Below are 23,320 nucleotides of genomic sequence, written 5' to 3' on the forward strand. Positions count from 1 at the left end.
GCAGCCCCTTTAGGGCCAGCCTATAATAAATAATTTAAGCTTTAGGGTTAAAGGTTTAAGTTATATTTGCTGCAATATATGGGCATTCCTTTTATAAAGAAGAACCTTGGCTTAAAAAGGCAATATTGCGGGTAAGCCTTGGGGGTAATTATACCACTATATTAAGGGGGTCTTGGGGGAAGGGGCTATGTAATGGGCTTAGGCTATTGCCTAAGCCTTATATAGTATGGCTAGATAATCCAAGGGAGCTTGGATTATTATATACCTTTTGGCTTAATTGGTTGCTGCTTTTGCAGCTTATGGAAGAAGGCGCTAGCCAGCCTGCAGCCCCTCTGGGGCCAGCCCATAACAAAGGGCGTGGTATGGTGATTTATGAAGTATTTATTTAATAAGATTTTAAATCTTTTATTTATATATTCGCCTTTATTATTAGTAAAGAATTCTTTTATTTTTTTATTATATTTATTTTCTGCCTTATTTTTATAATTATTAAAAGCTTTTAATGCTTCGTCTTTATTTTTAAGCAAAGAAACTTTTAAATATTAAGTTTTTTTATTAAGGAATAATATATAATATTTATATTTATTACATGTAGGTTTTAAGGGACTGCTTATATTACTATATACTCTTTTAAATATATTATATACTTAGTTATTTAGGTTAGTCTTATTTATTCTAGTTATATGCTTAGCTTTTAAGCATACTTTATAGTTACTTATATATTCTTAAATAGGTTTATTTATTAATATATTTATTTTATATTTTTAAAGAAATATTTTTAAAGCTTAAATATTTATATGGCTTAGTTTATAATGCTATTTATATATTTCTTCTTTATTTTTATTATTTATATTTAAATTTTATTAAGTTATATATATTTTTTAAGAGGTATATTTAGGCTTGTTTATTTATTTTATTATATTAATTCTTATAAAGTATAAGCTATCTTTTTAATATCCTTAAGTTATTAGCTTATTTATTTCTTAAGAGTATAATTTAATAATATTTCCTTTTAATTTTAGTTTAATTATATTACTTATATACTTATAATTAAGTATATTTAAACTTAAAGAAGGTATATAATATATATTAAAGAATTTCTTTATAATATTTATTTCTGAAAACTTAATTATTAAGTTCTTTATTTTATTTATAAATATAATATTTGCATTACCCCATTTTACAATTTTATTAATTGTATATATAGTATTAAAGAGATAAATATTTTAAAAACTTATTATATTTATAGCAATATTTATAACTATTTTTATAGAATTTATATATTATTAATTTCCTATAAATTTATTATTAGCTGCTATGGTTATTATATATATATATAAGGTATATAAGGGGTTATTTACCTTAATTTCTATTGAGTTATTAAAAGAGAGTTATAAGAGATTTAATAGATTTTTATTATATTTAATATTTTCTATTGAATTATTTATAGCCATATAGGCTATAGGTTCTTTCTAAGCGCCTTTTAAAGCCATGAAAAACTCTATGCTAGCTAATAAAGCTAAGAGTTGCTCTTATATTTTCTCTCGTTTCTCTTGGCTTATATTCTTCCTTAAAAAACTTAGTTTTTCCTTTTTTTATTTATTTATTTTCTAATTAATAAGCGCCTTATCTAAATAAAGGAAATAATAATTTTCTTAAGTATGCCCCTTTATTTTGCAATTAAGGTATATAATAGTTTTTTTTTTATCTTTTTTACCCTTTATATATAAAGCTTTTTTAAATAATTTAAAGAGTTTCCCTTTACTTTTATTTAATAAGCTAAAGAAGAGAAATTTAATTATATAAGCGTTTAAATCTTTTTTAAAACTTTAAGTTATATTTTAAATAAAGCTAATATATTTATTATTTAAGCTATGGAGAATTTAGCTAATTATAACTTATTTAGGAAGAATCATATTATTAAACTTTAAATCCTTTAAAAAAAGCTTTAACTTATTAATATATTTTTTTATAATCTTAAAATTATTAAAACTAATATTAAAGAACTCTTTATAAAATAAATATTAGCTTATAAACTTAAAGAATTTATAATAAAATTTAAGTATATCCTATGTTTCTTAGGTACTATTTATATCTTTTATAAATATAATAAGCCCCTGTTTATATATAAGTTTAATATTAGTAAAGGCTTTTTTATTTTAAGCTAAAGATAAGCCTTAAAAAAGATTCTTAAGATTATTTTTAATAACGTTTTCTTTTTTAAGCTAAGCTTAAATTTTAATGCTTTAATATATATAGTTTTTTATTTTATGAAAAAGTAAAATATTATATTTATTAAGGGATATTATTTTAAGATAAATAAATAAAGTATTTATTAAGATAATTAAGATAATAAAGAAAAAAATATAGTGAATTTTAAATAAGTTTAATAAGTTAAGGAATAAAGATATAAATATTAAAGTAATATAATTATAAATAAAAGAAGAAGGGCTTTTAAATAATATATTTTTAAGGTATTATGAATTGGAGATAACTGAGATATAGCTAAGTATTTTTAAGGTTGTTTAAGGTATTATTATTATTTAATTAAAATTTGCGTTTTTAGTGCTAATTTAATATAATTTTTTAAAATTTAAAGAAATGCTCTTATTATTTTTAATAAAGGCTCTTAAATGGTATATAAATTATATAGGTAGGTTAAATATTAATGGAGAAATGGTTAAGTGTTTAGGTAGATAAGGTATGGTTTTTATATATAGGCTTTAAGTTAGGAGATGAGGTTAATTTATAATGTTAAATGGGGCGATTTAATTAATTAAGAGTTTATTAATTAGCTTAATTAAGTAATTGGTTAAAAGGTATGTTTTTAAGTGTAAAGCTTATTTTATTTAAAAGGTTTAAAAAGTGGTGGTGATTAAGGGTGTTATATAATGTGTGTTTTTTATATTGGGTTAGCATTGCCGTTTTAAGTAAGCTTTGGAGCTTATAACCTTTGAAATAATAGCGTTAAATGCTTAGTTTATTAAGCTAGTTAATGTCTATTTTATGGGAGGGAAGGCCCTTATTTATAGTTATTATCCTTTATACAGTAGCAAACATATGGGGAAAAGGATATCCCGTATTAATAATAGCCTAGATATCTAGAATATTCCAACAGCATCGACCTGTTGATACTGCGTGAAGAACTTGATTCGCAACGATAGGACTTGTTCGAGTGAGGGGACGGAGTTGAGGAAAATGCCAGTGGTGGAATTCGAGGCTTCGCCTTCCTTTGAAGTCGTGACAGTGAGGGCTTGTTCTCTAATATCATTGGTCGAGTATGTGAAACTGCATTTGGTTCCATTGCAATTGGTCGGAGTGTGCCCGTTGATGGTAGTCCCAGCATTGATCCGTGAACCCGATAAGTCGATGGTGCTATTTCCCCCCGGTGTTATTGTATACTCTGACGCATTGAACGCCACAAATTGCTCCGAGATATCTTCGCATTGCCGGAAGAAGTCGTCCCAATTTTGGTGCCAAAAGAACGTCCACTCCAGCTCGCTTTCTTCTCCAGGGCCAAGAGTAGGCATAGCCGGATGTAAAAGGAAGACGCCTCGGGTATTCGAGAGAGTTGTGTCATCGCGTCCTTCCACGCTATGTCCGCTCAAAGCGCCTTTGACGAGCACGAGCCCGAGGTCCCGATCATGCCCACCCACCTGGTTCATCTTGACCCACGCCGTACTTCCTCCATGTGCCCATATGTGGGCATGTGCACGGTTTTGCAGGGCGTCAGACGTGTTCGAGTAGTGATCGTTGAAGGGAGTAAAGATAGCAAAGGACACAGCTCCTTTGCTTGTAAGATTCAGCGATTCATTGCCCACATTTTTGAACACGTACTTCTTGGTCAGTGTGCCCCGATGACCAGCAGTTGTGCGTTGGACGGTGATATCCAGTGGGCCTGCACTGTATCTTGAGGAACACGTTTCCTCGCCGTCGCATGAGACGTGAGGTGCGTTCCAGTACTGCCGGTGCAACGAGCTGGCGCCAGCGTCGAAGTCCCCGAGACCCCATCTGCGGCCGGTAGGTTGCCAGGGCGTGTTGCTTGATGATCCGACCCAGTTCCTGGCAGTAGAAGCTTGAGGGTCCGCAAGCTCAATTAAGGCGCCCGTATGATCGTCGACGGTGGCGCGGAATGCATCGCTTGTGATTACTTTCGCAGCGGCCACAGCCGCACTGAAAGTAAGAACCGACAATATTCTCATCTTGACAAATTCGGCGGACTCTTCAGTGTGGACAGTGGGTATGGGCTGGATGACCTTGTGGTTGGTGGTCGATAATTGTGTTTGCAATGACCAAACCAGAACGGCAGATATACATTCTTGTGCACGAGGACGGAGGATGTTTGGACTCCCTACGGAAGCAGCCCTCTGCAGAAATGTGGCAGCTTCCTGGGTCCCAGTCGACCCTTCCACAAGGATGTTTTCTTGTTAGAAATGTATCTCTATGATACATCTCCAGCTGTTAAACATGTAGCAGGCGTGATCCTCAATACAACGTTGTACGAATAGTAATCCTGGTGAGTCCCGGATTCCTGTCTTCCCCGCTACCTCCACTTGGATTCAGTCATTCGTCTTACCTTCAATCAAGATTCCTTCCACCCGAAATACTTCGCGACATGTACTGCCGATATTTCTTCTTGTCCCTGTGCATTCACATGTGAGACAAGAGTCATCACTCGGATTGTTGGTCACACGACATGTCCTAGCTGTTGGCCATGGAACCCCGAGTTGCAGCTCGATGGTTACACCTGACCAGCCGCAGTCTTGGCTCACAGCTATGAGAATGAGGTTCCCCGCAGGCCTCCTCCCTACAGGTTCCCCAAGTTGCCGTCATCTTTGAAAAGTATACATGTGTATTAGACCTTGACGCTGGTTAGTATATTAAAAGATTTTAATTTACATGTTGGCAGAAGCCCTCGTATCTCCAGTGGCATGTCCAATAACATAGATGCGTAGTGTGTATGTGTAGGGCGCAGGTGGGTCTTACAAGAGAAACTCGCCTACACGTCGAATACAGGGTAATGGGCGGTCAACGTCTTATGCAGCACAATGCCTCGATGTGATCTCATGACGGAACATCTCGCTATAGTGTAGACCGAGTGTCGAAATATACTAAGACTGGGCACACTCACCCTATATAAGAGTCACTTCTTGATCACCAGGTCGCTCGCTTATGTAGCAGCTTGTACTACTGTGAGATTCCAAACAGCCACCATGGCGGTCTCGATATCTGCTCTCTCTTTCGAACACCACCGGCAGGCACTTGGCATCGCCGAGGCAACACCTCGTGTATCATGGAGGTTCGAGGGAGATGCCGTCGATTGGGAACAATCAGGATACGATTTGGAGATCACACGAGGGCCTGACGGCGTTCCCAAGATCTACAACACACCCGATTCCTCTGAATCTGTTTTGGTCCCGTGGCCCGATGAGGCACTTTCTAGTGCAGAGTCAGCAAAAGTCCGAGTACGGTCGCACGGTAAAGAAGGACAAATATCGACAGACTGGTCGGAATACCACTCTGTTGAGGCTGGCCTGCTAAGCCCCGGAGATTGGAACGGCGCAGTGCCTATTGCGGCCGATAGAGCCACAGAGGTGGACTCTGCAAAGCGACCGGTTCTGTTCAGGAAGGGTTTTGACGTCGATGCCGAGGTTGCATCAGCACGTCTCTATATCACTGCTCTTGGGCTATACGTCGCCGAGCTCAACGGCGAAAGGGTTGGAGACCATCAGCTTGCGCCTGGCTACATGTCATATCAGTTCAGACATACGTACGACACTTACGACGTGACCGAGCTTATCCAACAGGGAAACAATGCCATCGGAATCACAATTGGAGAGGGGTTCTGGGCCGGGCGATTCGGTTTCAATGACCAACGAAACATCTGGGGAGATACGCTCGGTGTTCAAGCTTTGCTGGTTGCTGCCTTGAAGGATGGCAGTACGTTTACAGTGAAGACGGACCCCATCTCCGACTGGCATGCCACCGCGGAAGGTCCGATCATTTCTTCCAATATCTACGACGGTGAATTTTACGATTTCTCTGAGGAGACACCTGATTGGTCGACTGGAAACTTTGACGACAGCAATTGGCTGGGAGTCAAAGAATTACCTGCTCTAGCCGGCCGTCTTACAGCGCCCGATGGCGCCCCTATGCGGAAGCTCCTGGAGCTCGAGCCGCAGAGCATCTCCACAACTCAGAGTGGAAGAACGGTCATTGACTTTGGTCAGAACCTTGTTGGCTGGTTGAACATAAACGTCTCTGGCCCTGCTGGTACGAATATCACCTTCAGACATGCCGAGGTGTTGTTGCCGGATGGCGACATCGCTACGGAACCCCTCAGAACAGCTAAGCAGACCGATACTGTGATTCTCGCCGGAAATACCACCGTTTTTTGGGAGCCACACTTCACATACCACGGATTCCGCTATGTCGAAGTGACGGGTTGGCCAGCGGACAGTACCAGTCTGGACGCATCAAGCATCAGAGCCCAAGTCGTCTTCAGCGATATGGAACGAACAGGCTATTTCGAGTCTTCGCACGATCTGCTCAACAAGTTCCACGAAAATGTAATCTGGAGTATGCGAGGGAACTTCCTAGGTGTGCCAACTGACTGCCCCCAGCGAGATGAACGTCTAGGATGGACCGGCGACGCTCATGCTTTTGCACCTACGGCGAACTACCTTTACGATGCCTCGGGTTTCTGGCGCGCCTGGCTAAGAGACGTCTGGTCAGAAACGGACGCTGATCCTGAGAAAGCTGCGCCGGAGATTGTCCCCACGAACCTTCTCGAGGTCAGCAGTGGCAGCTTTCCTCGGCGGCCTGTGGCTGTGTGGGGAGACGTCATTGTTGGCAATCCCTGGGCGTTGTTCCAGGCCACAGGCGATCTGGGAATGCTGGAAGAGCAGTACGAGGGCGCGCGCACGTGGATCGATCAGGGCATCCCACGGAACGAAGCCGGCCTTTGGAATAGATCAACCTTCCAGTATGGAGACTGGCTCGATCCAAAGGCGCCCGAAAGTGATCCGGCCCGCGCGACCACGCACAAATATCTCATTGCAGATGCGTACCTTATACAGATGACACGTCTTCTGTCCAACATCAGTGCCGCGCTTGGCAGGGTCGATGAAGCTGAGAGATACGCCTCTGATCGACTGAATCTGATTTCGGCTTTCCACGAAGCCTGGATTGAGCCTTATGATGGTCTGATCGCGAACGTCACCCAATCGGCCCTCGCTCTCGGCATCCGTTTCGATATTTTCGACGCCGAAGCTCGTCCTCGCGCTGCAGAGGCTCTCAACAGCATCATTGCGAACAATTCTTACCTGGTTGGTACTGGTTTTGCTGGCACACAACAGCTTGGTTTTGCGCTAAGCTCTGTCAACTCGACTTCCACTTTCTACAACATGTTACTGCAGACACAGGTGCCTTCTTGGTTGTACCAGGTGGTCATGGGCGGGACAACTACATGGGAGCGTTGGGACAGTTTACTGCCGAACGGTACCATCAACGGAAGTGGAATGACAAGCTTCAACCATTATGCATTTGGAAGCGTAGCAGATTGGATCCACCACAAGATCGGAGGTTTGGCACCAGCTGTACCTGGCTGGAAAGTGGTGCGCGTTGCACCGAAGCCTGGCGGGGGGGTCACCAATGCTGATGCGAGTTACCTGAGTCCTTATGGGAAAGTCAGTACCAGCTGGACGGTAGGTCCTGAAGGGAAAGGGTTTTCCCTAGAGGTTACCGTACCTCCAAATGCACGAGCAGTAATAGTGCTCCCTGGTAGTCAGAGGACGGAGACGGTCGGAAGTGGAAAGCACGCCTTCCAGGACGGCACGTTTGAGATGTCAGGGTAAATTTGAAGTGATTGCCACAAGAAGTGGAATGTCGCAGAGGGATTTTGCATTGTTTCTATCACGCTCACAACTATGATTAATCAGAGTACACATAGCCACTTTAAGAGACTCCGGCCGTCTACGTGTGGAGTGGGGAAGGGTTCTGCACATTTTAGCAAGCACCCATGTCGAAAGATTGACAATTGTCTTCCACTATTGTTGACGGCACGGTGCCCACTAAACATAGAGAAGGAGGCAGAAGTGAGCCTGGCGTATGTGAACCTCTGGATATAGTTCGGAGTGGTAGAGTTGCAGTCGTTGCGATATATCGAGTGATATGTTCTTTGTGTCATGGGCAAGTTCAAGTTTGCTGCACGAGGCAGTCAGTACCAGACACACAGTCTCATGGATCTCTCCCGCCTAAGAAGGACAGGGCGAGGGAAGGACTGAATACAATCGACAGGTTTGACCAAGCCTGTATCTATTTGAAGAGACGTTGATGTTGCCATTGAACTCACTTCAGCCAAAGTTTCCAGCCGCTTTCAAGCGTAAACGATACATTACCTATCGTAGGACTGTGGCCTAGGTACTTGGATAGTCTGAAAAGATGAACGTTAGAAGGGAAAGGTGATTACTAGGCAAGTACACTGCCAAGACCTGAAGTCTGACAGTCTTACAAATCTACCACATCTTTTACGTGTCTCTGACAAATCTCGTCTGACTCAGACCACCGTTGTAACAGCGTGAAGATATTCCCAGGTATAAGGCACAAATACAGTGGGTAAGACGTGAGGTACTGCACACAGATACTATAGTATGTTCTCGTCCGGTCTCATCTGCGCTGAGCCTTGTCATAACTCCGCGTCATCCGTGCAAATGACATAAATTGTAGAAACTCTCGACTTGTAAATAGTGATCGCTTCATTCTTAAAATTATTCTTTTTCTACCAGTCTTCAGATATAACACATTGGGTATCATATTTGCCGCTTTCCGCAATGGCTTCTCTTATCGACGCTGTCTTCCTCGCCGTACGCGACGTACCTAGATCAATTGCGTTTTATAAAAAGGTCCTGCTGCCCATGGGAATCACATACGTCTTCGACTACGACGGAAAGAGCGCGCCTTTCGGCCATCCGAACCTGCACGGGTTCGGCAGAGACGGCCGTATGTTCTTCTGGCTTAGACAAGGCACGTCTGGCAACACCGGCGGCACCCATGTTGGCTTTGCAGCCAAGAGCAAGACAGAGGTCGACTCGTGTTACGAAGCAGCGATCAGCGATGGAGCAACACCGAACGATTCTATGGGCGGCCCGCCTGGTGCCAGGACTTGGTACGACCCTCAGGGGGAATACTACGCAGCCAATGTGTTGGATCCAGATGGGTACAGCCTTGAGTTCACCTACAAGAGCTTCCAGCATCCTGCGCCAGGAACAGACTGAATTGAATCATGGAAGGAACAAGATTGTCAGCGACCTAGGCTAGGGGATACATGTGAGCGAAAATGGGACTCTTGAGTGGGGCCAGGTCTCTACGCCAGCTATGGATGCCGACGAAGAATACCATGCACTTACGCAACGTGCTTCTAGCCCTGGCGGTGGGTCACAGGCAGGGGCACAGACTAGCAGGCGAGATCAAATGACGAAGCAAGCAGTTCTAAACTATGGAATAGGCTGCAATATTTTCACACGTCCAGACAAGTTGCAAATGGCTCTAGTACTAAGCAAATTGCTGGTTCAATCCACCCATAGTTTCAGAAATGAGGCACAAATGTCATCCACTCTGCGGCCCTATTACAATCCTCTAAACGACTCCGTAAAGCGAAGAACACAACGAGAATGTGGCGGATGACAAGAAGAGGGAAAGTATAACCTGCGCTGCTTTGACAACGGAAGTATCAGGTGCAATCACGATCTAACATCACAAGCTTGCTCGATCGTTGGGAACGGAAAATGATCTGTTGAAGCTCCTTACAACGGGGTTCACATCCAGCTTACCCTCGGGAAGCAATCAATTGGAGTGGAGTGGCAAACTTTTTGACCATATCAGGACCGGTGCCGTCGTCCACCCGGAGTAGCTGACTCGCAGTCAGATGATAGATTGTATCAAGCCTTCGACTCACGGTAAAAGAACTACTCCGTACTACCGCTGGCATGTGACCAAAAGAGAACAGCTGGCCATCAAGGTGGCCGAATCCCGCTCACCCTATAGTTCCGGTCCGGGGGCAAGAGGACCTTGCTCAACCATCAGAGTAGAACATACGGAGCTCCGAATTTCATGACGCAGGTTGAAATTAGAACATCTTGGTGGACCCGAGTGTGTCGATATCTACCGTATTAGATCACCGTTGCTGTGATGTTGATGGGACGTAGAGGGTCTCGCCTAGATCAGGGCAGTCATTACCCTAAAGAGCAGGCTCGTTTTCGCGTATTTTCCATGAATAGCGACTGAGAAATTCCCATGAATTATAGGAAAAGATCATGTATTCATCCTGAAGTGACTACTTATTGTATGGAGACAAGACGAAACAGGTTGCAGCAACGGCGTGACCGGGTGGTCGAGGTCGACTTGCCCTCGACCTAGGTGCTCATCGCAGAAGCTCCCATTTTCGGGATTTTCAGCGAAAATCAACCGTACTCGAGAAAATTGACTGAATTTTGCAAAGCATCATCATTACTCTTTGAAGACGCAGGTTATCGCTTGCGATATGTATCTTTAGTTCGTGGATCAGGGCTGAGGTTGATCTCCAGGCTTGGGGAAGTGGACGTACAGGGGTCAAAGCTTTCTAAGCGGGAAGCACCCGATTAGATAGCGCAAAGCCGAGAGTAAAGATTCTGAGCGTCACTCATCTTCACCAACCCCAAGCTTCGCAGACAGCGCCTCCTCTCCGTGACCAGCAGAAAGTAACAAGCCGCAGCCGAGAACATCAGCCACCGACGAAGCCATGGACGCCTCCACGATCGACCAAGCCGACCTCGACAGGCTCACCGACAAGGACAAGCAGGACCTGCGCCAGTTCATCCAGAACGAGCAGCAGCGCACCAGGATCCAGGCCCGTATGCGACCATCCCTCCCATACACGCCGCCACAACCTCCCGCGCGTGTTGTTGTTGTTGCCGCGAGCTAATCAAGGCCCCTTACACGGACAGAATCCCATGACCTGACAGAGACGTGCTTCAAAAAGTGCGTGACCGGCTCCTTCAAGAATGGCAAGCTGGACAAGGGCGAGGAGGCGTGCCTGACGAACTGCGTGGATCGCTTCATGGACGTCAGTATGCTGGCCGTGAAACACCTGCAGAGTATGCGCCAGGGCTAGGGAGGACATCGATGGGACGAGATTCATTGAACCACTACAATAATACGCCATACCGCTCCAGCTTTAGAGATTGCACGGGAATCATGACGAGAAGGCCGGGATCGCGTAGACGCATGCACGGCGTCGGACATTGAGCCCAGGTCTACGGGTCACGCTCCAAAATAAAGGGCCTTGTATTTATAGAAGACAAGTCGAACAAGCAGAGAATCACGCGAGTCGCGTTGGACATTCTGATTCTGGCAGCATGCATGTAGAGGCGCACTATCATGGGAGGACATGGACGTGTCAATTCATTCAATTGGTATACCCTTCAGAACCCTGTTGACGCCAATAGATGCCATAATCCCCTCCATTTTTTACTTGGTATCCGCAGACCCTCTCAAATCATTGCAATAGCCCACTTTCCAGAAGACATTTAGACAAGGGCCAGCTTGGTGGCAGCGATGTCGAGGGCATCGACGTCAGGGGTCAGACGGGCGTAAGCCTTCTTCTGGCCGTCGGGACTGTAACTGCGTGTTAGCGTTCATCCCCTCTTTAGATGTTGAGAGTCCATGTAATCATACCGGATGAGGGTGTTGATCTTGACGGTGTCGATGTCGTAGAGCTTCTTCAGGGCGTCCTTGATCTGGGCCTTGTTCGCCTTGACGTCGACAATGAAGACGAGGGTGTTGTTCTCCTCGATCTTCTTCATGGCGCTCTCAGTGTTGAGAGGGTGGACGATGATCTTGTGCTCATCGAGACGGGGCTGGTGGTGGATGGCCTTGCGGGGGTACTTGGGGGCGCGAGCCAGAGACAGGGTCTTGGGCTGGCGGAAGGTGGTCGAAGTCCTGACCTTGACCTTCTTGTGGGAGTGAACCTGGAACGCGGAGGTTTGGTCAGCAGATGGCTTCCAGACTCTGGTCGCTGTGTGCGCTGCGAGCACACGATGTTGACGGATTACTTACGCCCTTCAAGGCGGCCTTAGCGGCGTTCTTGGCCGAGGTCTTGCCCTTGGAAGTACCTGTGTGTAGAATGACGCATCAGCAATCGCTCTTTCCGGGATGAAAGAACTCGCAAAATCTGCTGCTGCTGGAATGCATCGTCGCCTGAGGGAGGGTTCGTGCGATCCGAGGTTGTCGTGCGTCTGCGGTCGGTGGAGACCTCGCCCTCAGGGTGGAAGCGCCGGCAACATCATCTCGAGCGAGCGAAGGAAATCGGTCTCAGGGTGTCGAACCTGTCTTGGAGGGAGCCATTTCGAATTCTCTGCGGGGGGGGGGGATGCGTCGTTGAATTCGGAGTCGTGGGGATCTGAAGGGTCGTTGAATATCAAGGGTTAAGGAGGAAGTCTGAAAAAGTTTTGGGGCTTTGAGAAGGCCGAATGCAAATGGTGGGCCGAGGTGTCTGCCAGCTGGTGGCCAGCTGGCTGCTCGGCGGCTATCCCTCATTGACGCGGCTCTACTCTACTCTACTCAGGCCAAAACTTCACCGACTACACCTCGTCTCACTCAACACAAGAATGTGAATTTTCGAGATTGCTTGCAAGGAACTCGAAGACGAAAATGGGAGTTAACAAGAAGAAACGACCCAAGCTCAATCTGACTGCTGGCCGGCCGCCAACTGTCCAGAAACCACCAAAGTCCATCTCACGGAAAGCAACCAGGACGCTCATCAACCAGATCCACACCCTGGAGAAGAGGAGAAAGCAAGCGGCTCAAAAAGGCGATGTAGCTGCAGAAGCTGCCATAGCCTCCGAAATAGCCTCTCTAGGCGGTATCAAGAAGTACCAGCAGGCAAGCCTCCAGGGCCAGAGGAACGACCGCGGGGGAGACAGTTCCAAGATCTTGCTGGACTGGCTGAAGCCCGTCGAATCCAGGCTTCAGGCCCTGGCAGATTCGGACCCCTCAAGCCGTCTACGCATGCTGGAAGTCGGTGCCCTGAGCACGACGAATGCGTGCTCCCTTAGTGGTCTTTTCGACATCGTCCGCATTGATCTGAACAGCCAGGCCGAGGGCATCTTACAACAGGACTTTATGGAGCGACCCCTGCCCGAGAACGATTCCGAACGGTTCGATATCATCAGCCTGTCATTGGTGCTCAATTTCGTTCCTGAGGCCGGTGGCAGAGGTGACATGCTTCTCCGCACTCTCGAGTTCCTTCACCCGCCGTCACGCTTCAGAGACGGGACGAATGCAGGGCTGAAACGGTACTTCCCAAGTCTCTTCCTCGTCCTACCTGCACCCTGTGTCTCGAACTCGCGCTACCTGGATGGGGAGAAACTCAATGCCATCATGTCATCCCTTGGCTACCAGGTCACGGAATCCAAGACTACCCAGAAACTTGTCTACTATCTTTGGACGCGGGTTGTCGATAGCCCCCCGCTCCTGCGGACAGGCGCATCCTTCACCAAGAAGGAGCTACGCTCGGGTGCGACACGCAATAACTTCGCCATCGTTCTCAAATCCCGACCTGAATGAACGGGAGAAATCACCTCGACGCATTTTCACCCCTTCTCTGGTATCTTGCGCGCCGCGTAAGCTATCGGACAACCTCCACGTCCTGATAAGACGAAAAGCAGTTCGCACCGCCATCCCGGGATCAGCGTCACGGACCCTGGCCAGACCTCCGCCGTAAGTTATCACGAGACAAACCTTCCCAATAGACCTTCGGGCGTAATTTGCCCCCCGCGTTCAACAGTCCTGAAAGCTTGGCTACTAAACTTTCACCTTACCCGCCAGGGCGTTTCTGCCCTGTCGTCGTCGCCTTGCGAACGTGCGGGCCGGCGGGATTGGCTGTTCTCGTCGTCTGGGCTTGGAGCCATGGACAAGTCGACCACATGACGGACTGCACATCAGTGATGTCAGGGTCAATTTCGGCACCTAGTATCGTTGCATGGCCTTGAGCGGACGTCCTCTCTATGGCTGCCGTGACTGCCATGGACTCTTCGCATTTGAACAAGGGCCTTGGGTTAGGATTGGTCTTGACTTGTCGGCGGTGGCCAGCAGCATCAGCTATCAGATCGGATGGCCAAGCTTAAATTGTTTCATACCGTCCTTTGCACTGTCCTGTACAGTCCGCACAGTACGACAAGATGTCATCGAGCAAAAGGGAAGGGGGTAGTCGCTCTTCAAGAGATTGAGAGCCTTGGGTCCCCCAGTCCCAGAGGCCTGGGACGTGGCTACCAAGGGCTTGTCATTGGGGCTTTGCAGAGACGGGCAAAACAACGTGCTCAACTGCAGCACAGACTCGAAGTCTAACTCCGGATGTGATGTCCAAACACCTCGAACGGGGAATGGGCTCACGTCGGGGGTGCATGGCGAAGCAATAGACCGAGTTTATCGCCAGCCGCTTCTTTTATGTGCCGTAAAGGGAGTTGAGTTTCCGGACATCGCGTAGGCTACCGTTCCCGGCAATCCATCAGGAGCTGTCAACAGGACCTATGTTGGCGGAATTCTCCTGTTGGTGGCACTAATATGATTCGTGTCCATAACCCGTATACCTACTTGTCAATCATCAGTCGCTGAAGCACAATTACAATGAGTGATGGGCATTTTGACGATTCTTACAAAGTGGTCGGCAGGACCGGCTCGGGTATCAGGGGTCCACAATGATAATGACCCGACCGGCAAACGTTTCCTGAAGCCCGGTAGGGACATATGCGCCAGAGGGACGTGCTAATATGGTTGATAAGTTCGTCAGGGCGGACCGTCAGGGTGGATACTTCCCGTGCCCTGCGGAGCGGACGGACACCCCGCCTAGACCAGATCAAAGAGAACGGTCCTCGCGTTAGACACACGCTGCCGTTCCCACGGCCGGAACCTTTTCATCTGAAAGCTAATAGTCGAGAAAGCCACATTTTCTAGACTCCTGCAAGAGTTAGGGGAAGCTTTGGCAGCTCTGCCTAGGTATGCTGGTTTGTTGCTGAATGAGAGACGCCGTTCCTCACGCCGGCACCCCTAGCAGCGGGCCTTCCTGCAGCTACCAGCGACCGCGTCCCAGCCCCTCGGACGGCGTTCGCGAGCATTCAGCAGCACAAGTCCCCCAAGCTCCCGCTAACAGCGAAGCGCGGCGGCCCCCGGCGCCCGGCGGAGATCTTGGGGATTGGGGGTGGCCCGTGACTACTAACTGAGCCAGCGATTGCAGCGGCCCGTCTGTCTCGTTGGGAGTGGTCAGACGATGATAGCCTCACTCACGCACGATGATGGGGCGATGAGGGACGCTTTCCCTCCTCCCCCCTGGTCCGCATTGGGGGAGCTCTGACCCTGTACTACCCCCCCGTCCCCCATCGAGGATGAGGGGGCATTGGCGAATCAGGGCGCGTGTCCGGCGAGTAATGGGGGTGCAGGTGACCGGGCGATCGAAACCGGAACTGGGAGCTGGAGGAGAATTGGAAACGTAGGGACCTCACCTTGTCTTACCCCGGATATTGCCTTGGAACAGCTCGGCGATCTCTGTGGCCCCGGCCGTGGCGGGGCTTGTTGAGGTCTTGTCTACCTGGGCCATATTTCTATGGCACGTACTGATAACTTGGATATGGGTTGGGGATAAATGGTCTTGTTCCGAGTGAGGTTGGATATTGTGGTACAAGTCGATGGGTGCTTAGTCACGACAGTCCAGCAGCATGCCGGGGGTTGTTTCATGGGTATTACAACATTTGTCAACTTGATGTAGACAACCTGCCTGATTCAATATCGTCTCATCGCAGGATCTATTGCCGAATCTACCGTATCAGAGCCTGCAGTGATGGACGGCACGTTTTCCCGCTATTCTCAGGGAGCAGTGATACATTGACCCATTGGAGTTTACTCAAGGGTAAGATCCTCGAATCCGAGGAAGGGGGGTAGCAGATACCATCATCTACAACTTTGATAACCTATCCACTGCGTAATTGGTGCCATCCATCGAAAGGGTGGCTTTGATGACGTCGGCTTGGTCCTCCGGATGGATAACCAAGGACGCCTGTGGGCTCTGTCGTTCGCCGAGCTAAGCCCCCGATAACGAGATCTCATCGAAGCTGCTGATGACCTTGTGCTGCTTCTCCATATCCGCCGGTAGGTCCGAATTCCCTGGTCTCTGGACGACGAAGCTCTTCATGCCAGCCGCCTTTGCCGCTTCTGCCTCCTTGACATTGTCGCTCAAAAATAACCAGCTGCTGGGAGGATACTGGTCATGAGCGGCCACAATCTTCGCGTAGCTCGACGCTTCTGTCTTTAGACCAGCGTTTACCGTATCGAAGTAGTCGGAGATGAGAGGGTTCAGGTCGGCTGGCTCAGAGTTGGTATATCTGAACAAGAGTCTCTGGGCTGGCACAGACCCACTGGAGTAGATCACGATCTCCAGACCCTTTTGCTTCCACTCCCGGAGCCGGGGCGCGACGTCGTCAAAGAGAGGTGCCTTGAGCTGGCCAGACTTGTAGCCGCTCTCCCATAGGTATCCCTGAAGAGCCTTGAGATACGAGATCTTGACGTCGCGGGCCATCAGGTCCTGCACATGAGCCTGGAACGCCTCGGGCGACGCCTTGTGCTCGGCTGGGAAGGCATCTCTGTAGGGGACGAACTCTGGGTCATCCCACTTGGACTTCAAAGTTTCAGGGATGGCCTCTAGGGCATAAGGGAACTAGAAGGGTGGTGGTGGTCTCGTCAGTTAGACGATCGCTGGTTGCTGCCACATTTCCAAGCCGAACTGGAGATCGTCGCGAGGACGAACAAAGAAGATGGTGGAAGCACTCCCTGAGCATGAGGTGCTCGTGCTCGTGCTCAGTGTGTGACATCAGCTAGCACACTGCCCGACCGTCCGTCTATCGACAGTCCAAGAATGGACACTTGTTCCAACATCAGGGCCCAAACGGAAAAGGATGGGTGACATCCCATAGGCCTGGTGTCTCGGGGACAGGTCGCGTGCATGCACATGGAGTAGGGAAAATGGGGTCGACTGGGGACGAGAAAGGGAAGATCAATGTGCCCACCAGAACAGCCTTCACGAATGAGATCGGGCAGACGGTACCCTCTGTCAACGACGCTCATCAGCTCATTTGTCCGGGCCAATGCACCGCTGCATCTGGATTTGGAGTCGCATCGCCCGCCGGTGAGGACTGGCGACGGAGCTCGGGTGGGAAAAAGTGGCATAGGGGGAGATGGGATACTGCATCTAGCAAGTCATGAGCTCGTAGGAAGCCCAAGAAGGGTCAGGATGTGCAGCGATGGTGTCGGCAGGAGGATGCAGGTTTCCTGACTGCCGGACTGGGCGCCTGGCGTTTGGAACCTGCAGGAGCTGGGTGCCTCGTCTGATTTTTTTCGTTCTTCGTTCTTTGTTCCTTACCTATGTCTAGCAAGGCGACCTTCACGGAGGCTAGTTCCGCCATGGTACCGGCCCAACGCCTGGGTGCGCTAACTAGCAGTTGCTCTTTGGTCTGGCGCTTTTCGCGGTGAAAAAAACCTTCGACAAGATGCGTTGCACCAGGTGAACAGCCCGGACGCCGATGGACAGATGGTCGATGAGAAGGTGCAAGCTGAGCGGTGAGAAGACAAGCTCCCTTGCAGGAAAAGCCTTAAGAGGCTCGAGTATGGGAAGTAGTGTTTTTTAGGCTGCTTGAAAAGAAAATTTTTCTGTCGTTGTGCAGCGCCAGACGCGACGTTTGCAGGCGGTGATGGTTGTCGTTGTTGGTGTGTCTTGCTAGAATAAGACCTAGCCGTTGTACTTACGGGATAGGTCATTTCCCTTCCAGACCACCATTCTCTAAGCTGATTCAGGCAGCAGACAAGCAGTCGGTACCTTGTCTACCTCACGGAGCGCCGATTACCCTCAAACACATAGGGCGCACCAGCTGTTGGCACCACCATGGGTAAGGGGAGCTCCAGGTGCGGAAAACAGCACAGCAGATTTCCCAGACCGGAAGCGTAGCGGCCCCCAACGAGCGGTAAGAGCAGCAGAAGGCCAGTGCTGCCCAGTGTCCCCCGTATTCTGGGAGGCCAGCCCGTGGCCAGGGAGGGCTTGGGATGGTAGTGCCGATCTACTGTGTCTGCCAACCCCACTATCACGCCTTGGCAAGCTGGCACAGCAGTGGCAGGGAAAGAAATGGAGACACGAACATGCAACCTCTTCGTCAACAGATAGATGATGACAATTTTCCGATGGGACTCGGTGACCTCCTGCCGCATGCGTATGTCTCCACAATACAGACGCTCAGTCTCTGCTAGATACACAGTACCCAGGCACAGTATCGCCAGGCTCGAACTGCACATGGCCAATTTCAACGACAACACCACCAGGAGCAAGCAAGGGAGGGGAGGCAGACGGTCAACAGACGGTCAACAAGTACTGACCTGACCGACTGGAGCAGACTAGGTACATAATGGCTTCAACATTGTGCACGAAGTGGCCTATGCATTAACCACGGGAGGAGCTAGGCCGGCTTCGTGCAGTCCCACGTCCACCCAGCCGCTTCATGTGGCACGGCAGTTGGACCGGCGCGCACAGCAAGACGAAGCGAGGACGAGATGGCGAGATGGCAACGAGGAAATCTGACCACACGACGCGCACCCGGCCACTCCCACTGCCCACTGCCACGGTAACGGCCAACACCAGCCTTCCACTTGCTGCCCGGCCGCCCGGCCTGCTGCAGACTCAGCCAATCCCGGCCCGCCCTGTCACCTCGTTACTTTAGCCAGGCATCCAAGCGTACAGGACTAGCACCTCAGGTACGGATCTTCACTTTTTCCGCAGTACGATCACGACAGCGACAGGCTGGTGGCGAGTCAACAAGCTCGCTCGGCATCGCAACGTGGACGGGGCCGAATCGGAATCGTCATGGGCGTGGCCAGGCTCGTGAGGTCTGCCAGCTTGCCAGGTTGCAGAGGATACGGTGTGACAGGCGATGCGCTTCAATCCTGCGTGCGTGCTTGGGACGACATGCGGCCGAGACAACCAATAACCACACGCATCAGCCCCGGTGCATCACAAAGTATGGGCTGGAATCCAGCAGTAAACAATGCGAGTTGTGACCAGAAACCCTGACCGCCAGAACGTCAAACCAGTTCCAATCTCAGCCAAGGCCCAGCTGTGACTGCCTCGCTCGTCACGCCCCGAGACGGCCCATTGTAGGACCCAGCAGCTGCTTCCAAGGGCCAATGGAGCCGTTCCGCTCCGCGACGCGTCAAGCAGAGCTCCTGCAGTTGCAATACCGTGCCGCCTCTCTTCCGCTGGGCTGACCTTCCCCTGAGCGGCCGCAGCAGCAGGCTGGCAGGCAGGCCAGCTGGCAATCATGGGAGGAATAATAAGAGAGTCCCCAAACAAGCCGAAGGGCTGAAACGCAGCAACGCAGCGCGGGGCAGATCGCACGTATCGCGATGCACGCCGTTTCTGCGATACCGAAAGACGCCGTTGCATTCCTGCCCAGGTCACGAACGCAGGGGTCTCCGATAGCTTGCCCCTATGGTGCGTAGCCTGTCAGGAGCTGAGGTAACCACGCTACCACCCACAAAGCCAACTCGCACGCATTGGCCTGTCCCTCCGATCCGATAGCGGCTCCGGCGCCTGTCACACGGCCTGAAGGATGGGGTCTAGACACTGGGCCAGTCTCACTCTTGCAAATGTGGCGGCCCGGGATTCAACGACGGCACGACGGCGCGATTGACCAGAAGACAAAGGAAAGGGGCGAGATGGGCTGCATCGTGGTCAATGAGACGACTTCCCGTCCGTTCACCAGCCATCGAGAATGAAAAGGCAGAGGACAGCGTGTGCAGTTGCAGCTCCGCAATGGCGCCACAGCTTCGTCGGCTCCCCGGGTCTGATGACCTCGAGGCCGCGAGGAATGGCTCGACGTCCTGGGCCTGTGTTGAGATTTCATCATCAAGCGCGCCTCTCGGGAGCTTAACTGGCCCCCCTGGCAGCAAAGGGGACTCTGGCCAGCTCGGTGCCCGTTTTGAGGGCGTCCCCTCCGGGCGGCCGTCCTGGACCAGCGTTTCGGAGCTCCATCCCAGTCCGCATTATTGCCGCTAGCACCTGGCATGACAAGATTGACGATGAGTTACGAGTTGCTGTGGGGTCCATCACAGGTCACGATGGGACGTGGCCCGGTTTGATTGATTTCTGCGGTTCCTGCGCCTGGAAGTGCATTGATGGAGATTGAATTCAGCCACCTGTTATGATTATTGTTATTTTGTCGGGCTGCCAATGACGTACTACGTACTGCCCTCTTGTTTGTTGTTGCAACGCCTGGCCAACTGCTGCTGGGTGTCTCTGATGAACCGCCATTCCTGCCACGGAAGCACGCACACATGGGGAGCCAGCACAGCGGTCTCAAGTCGTATCATGACGGAGAATTCCAACCTTGTCGCTATCGCCAGTCTCTATCTGAGACGGCTGACAGAGAAGCTCCCGTGCTAGTGGTCATGTTAAGCGGTTGGAACGCATGCAGTGGAAAAGGAGTACCTGAGCTTCAACCAATTAGGGGCCGCACGCCTACCGAAGTGAAACGGAACGGCATGGGGGGATACGTGGTGGGGGATGTGAGCTCCCCCATTGCTCCCTCTCATCTTTGGGGCCCCAGGCAGGCCCGACGGCCATTGCAAGCCAAGGAAATGGATCCAGATAACGTGGCTTCTTTTGCTGTTCTTGATCTGCAGGGACAGAAACGGGGTCCCTGGGGGGCGGCACGCGATCCCTCGAGACCATGCCGTGAGGGTTGAGCATAGAAAGACCCAGCCTTGCGCAATTTCGGGCCCGGACGATACCCAACACCGTGGTCTCGATGCCATTTCTGGTGGCCTCAGCAGTACGCGGGCAGCAGGTAACTGGCGGTGAAAGCGATAGCAGACGCACGCCTATGCAAGGACTGCTGCAACTTGTACACGGTGCATCTGCCTACTGCGGCGTCCTCCTGACCAGCCCCAAACAAGGCAAGGCCAAGCTCAGCAGGCTCAAAGAGTGTGACTCCCAACGGGGTTAGAGGGGCAGCCCGGACGGAGGGCGGACGGTAAGGGAGGCTAGCCCGATCTGTCGCCACGGCCCTCAGGGTCCCCAGGCATCGCTGGTCCCCAGCGGCGGGCGGTTCCTTGTTTCCTGATAGCCCGCGTTCCAAGAATACCAACAGTTGCCACAGGGCGAAGCGCATGCGACCAGGTACTGCACGGTACTCATCTACCGAATCCAACACAAGCCAGTCATACAGAAAGTCATCAGCCAGTCAAAGCATGGGCTCCTGACGTGCTGTTCCCGCCCGTCGACGTTGAAATGATGGCAGTTCAATTTACCGCCCTCCCCAGGCCCCCCCTGCCAAAACACCGTTCAGAGATAGCCAGAGCTCGTCATCTTCTGGGCCCCGTCACACCCAGTGCAGATCTCCCACAGCACAGTAGCGATGTCTCGGGCGGTGGTCAGAGGTTGCCCAGGGACACTGTGCCATCGAGAAAGCTGGCATGTTGTCAACAACGAGGAACTGGCCAGACTGGAATCCGACTGCTTGCACATGCAGACGTCTATGCCAGAGCCGGCCAGTGCCAGACAGACAGACAGGACTGAGCGACTGTTAGTCGCCGGGCAGGACAGGAAGCGGCCGAGCAACACAGCCCGATCTGCCCACCGCGGCAGATGGGCTGCATGGCGCACTGTGGGCACTGTGACCACGCGATGACTCCCAGACCTGACGCTTGCAGCCACCCCTGCCGCGGAGGCCCAGGACTACCCCAGGCGAGATTGCTAATCTCACCTCCAGGCCTGACTCTTTGCCCTTCCATCACCCCCAGAAGCTGCTGGACTGTCCCATCCGTTTCCCTCGGCTTCCATTGCTGCACGCCGCCCACACCCACGCCCTCCGTATTGGCCCAGATACTCGCACACCCACACAACCACCCACCCTCCCACACTCCCAACGCTCCCACACCCCATCCCTTCTTCCCTCTGGCACTTCCTACACTGGCTCTGGCTCTGGGCCTTCCTGCTGCTGCCGCATAGATACTGTACGCACACTTCCTACTCCTTGGCGCCTTGTCCTGGTCCTGGGCCCGGGGCCGGGACCAGCTCCTTGTCCTTGTTCTCGTTCTTGTCCTCACGCCCCCCCAGGCCTTCCGCTGCACAACTCATAGCTCGCACTCACACTCACGCTCTCTCACTTGCGCACCCAGGTCCAGGTCAACCAATCCTCTTCTACCTTCTTCTTCTTCCCATCACTTGATCCCTCCACCGCCATCTTCGTTTCGACTCACCCAACCTCCTCCCTCTGTCCTATCTCTCCCTACTTCACATCGCCATCCCCCTCCCACCAACCTCTCCCATCTTTCCCGTTCACAGCGTCCTCTTCCCACGTCAAGTCAAAGTCCAGTCATCCTCCTTGCAAGCCAATTTCACCAGTCGATAGCCATCGAAGCATCAACTCGATCGATCCAGCCATCCGACTCCCCCGTTATCAAGGAACACTGTGACGTCGGTCCTATCCGCCAAGTGATCTCTGTGACTCGCTCAGCGTTCAGCTCTCACACTCGGCCACGGACCACCGACCTCGACGACCACCGACCCGGCCTCGACCTGTCTCGAAGTCATTTGCACGCCCGCCTCTGTGCTGCCTACCGTAACTGCGTGTGCATCAGTCCCGAGGACACTTGACCAGCGCTTTCCTGCCTGTTCCGCGTTGCTTCACACACCCACCTCCTTGGCGATATATTGGTCACCTCTCATCCCCGACCCGGACCACGTCACCTAGACCGCTGCTCGCGAATCCGTCTCTCGTGATTCGCACTTTCTGGGGAGAGCTTATTGGGACGCCGACTATTGAACGAGGAAGGTTTGAAGAGTCATCTCTTCGCCTGCCTGTTCCGAACAGAACCCACACCCGGATGATAACGACTTGTGTGGCACCGGTGCTTGGATAAGTGCCTACACCTCCCTCACCCGTTACCCACTCGATTCCAGGGTCCTCCCAGCACCCGAGGTCCGCTTTCCTTGACGGCAGTGCCGTGCCTCAACGATTACTCACACTTCGTGTCCGGACCTCGTCATCTCCACCCCTTGCGGCCCTCCACGACAACCTCATCTGGAACGCAACCCACCGCCGTCGGGACGACCTTGCTGTTTCTTTAAGGACACACAGCACTGTCATCCCTCTTTCCATCGCCAACCCTACCACCCTTCGCTGAACGGACCTTACTCGAACAACGTCGCTCTTTATTCAACAATACATCTTTTCAATGCAACTTTGACGAC

At 50.4% G+C, this 23,320-nt stretch overlaps 6 protein-coding genes across 6 annotated transcripts; 3 read left to right on the forward strand and 3 right to left on the reverse strand.

The window, feature by feature from the left end:
- Positions 1–3,101: 3,101 nt before the first annotated feature.
- INS49_006707 (uncharacterized protein) lies at positions 3,102–4,202 on the reverse strand (the record flags this gene model as incomplete). The annotated part of the gene is made up of 1 exon (XM_043167476.1): positions 3,102–4,202. One exon carries the CDS (start codon positions 4,200–4,202, stop codon positions 3,102–3,104), a length of 1,101 nt encoding a protein of 366 aa, XP_043028620.1.
- A 1,011-nt stretch (positions 4,203–5,213) lies between these two features.
- On the forward strand, positions 5,214–9,275 carry INS49_006708 (uncharacterized protein; the record flags this gene model as incomplete). The annotated part of the gene is made up of 4 exons (XM_043167477.1): positions 5,214–6,579; positions 6,640–7,688; positions 8,578–8,594; positions 8,882–9,275. The coding sequence occupies 4 exons, from the start codon at positions 5,214–5,216 to the stop codon at positions 9,273–9,275; spliced, it is 2,826 nt and encodes a 941-aa protein (XP_043028621.1).
- Positions 9,276–10,777: 1,502 nt separating this feature from the next.
- Positions 10,778–11,149, forward strand: INS49_006709 (uncharacterized protein; the record flags this gene model as incomplete). Its single annotated transcript, XM_043167478.1, has 2 exons — positions 10,778–10,889; positions 10,983–11,149. The coding sequence occupies 2 exons, from the start codon at positions 10,778–10,780 to the stop codon at positions 11,147–11,149; spliced, it is 279 nt and encodes a 92-aa protein (XP_043028622.1).
- Positions 11,150–11,564: 415 nt separating this feature from the next.
- INS49_006710 (uncharacterized protein) lies at positions 11,565–12,381 on the reverse strand (the record flags this gene model as incomplete). The annotated part of the gene is made up of 4 exons (XM_043167479.1): positions 11,565–11,652; positions 11,713–12,005; positions 12,094–12,149; positions 12,363–12,381. The coding sequence occupies 4 exons, from the start codon at positions 12,379–12,381 to the stop codon at positions 11,565–11,567; spliced, it is 456 nt and encodes a 151-aa protein (XP_043028623.1).
- Positions 12,382–12,687: 306 nt separating this feature from the next.
- On the forward strand, positions 12,688–13,602 carry INS49_006711 (uncharacterized protein; the record flags this gene model as incomplete). The annotated part of the gene is made up of 1 exon (XM_043167480.1): positions 12,688–13,602. One exon carries the CDS (start codon positions 12,688–12,690, stop codon positions 13,600–13,602), a length of 915 nt encoding a protein of 304 aa, XP_043028624.1.
- Positions 13,603–16,108: 2,506 nt separating this feature from the next.
- On the reverse strand, positions 16,109–17,486 carry INS49_006712 (uncharacterized protein; the record flags this gene model as incomplete). Its single annotated transcript, XM_043167481.1, has 2 exons — positions 16,109–16,725; positions 17,444–17,486. 2 exons carry the CDS (start codon positions 17,484–17,486, stop codon positions 16,109–16,111), a joined length of 660 nt encoding a protein of 219 aa, XP_043028625.1.
- Positions 17,487–23,320: the final 5,834 nt, after the last annotated feature.

This window comes from Diaporthe citri (genome assembly GCF_014595645.1).
Source record: "Diaporthe citri strain NFHF-8-4 chromosome Unknown scaffold_2, whole genome shotgun sequence".
NCBI classification, from domain to species: domain Eukaryota; kingdom Fungi; phylum Ascomycota; class Sordariomycetes; order Diaporthales; family Diaporthaceae; genus Diaporthe; species Diaporthe citri.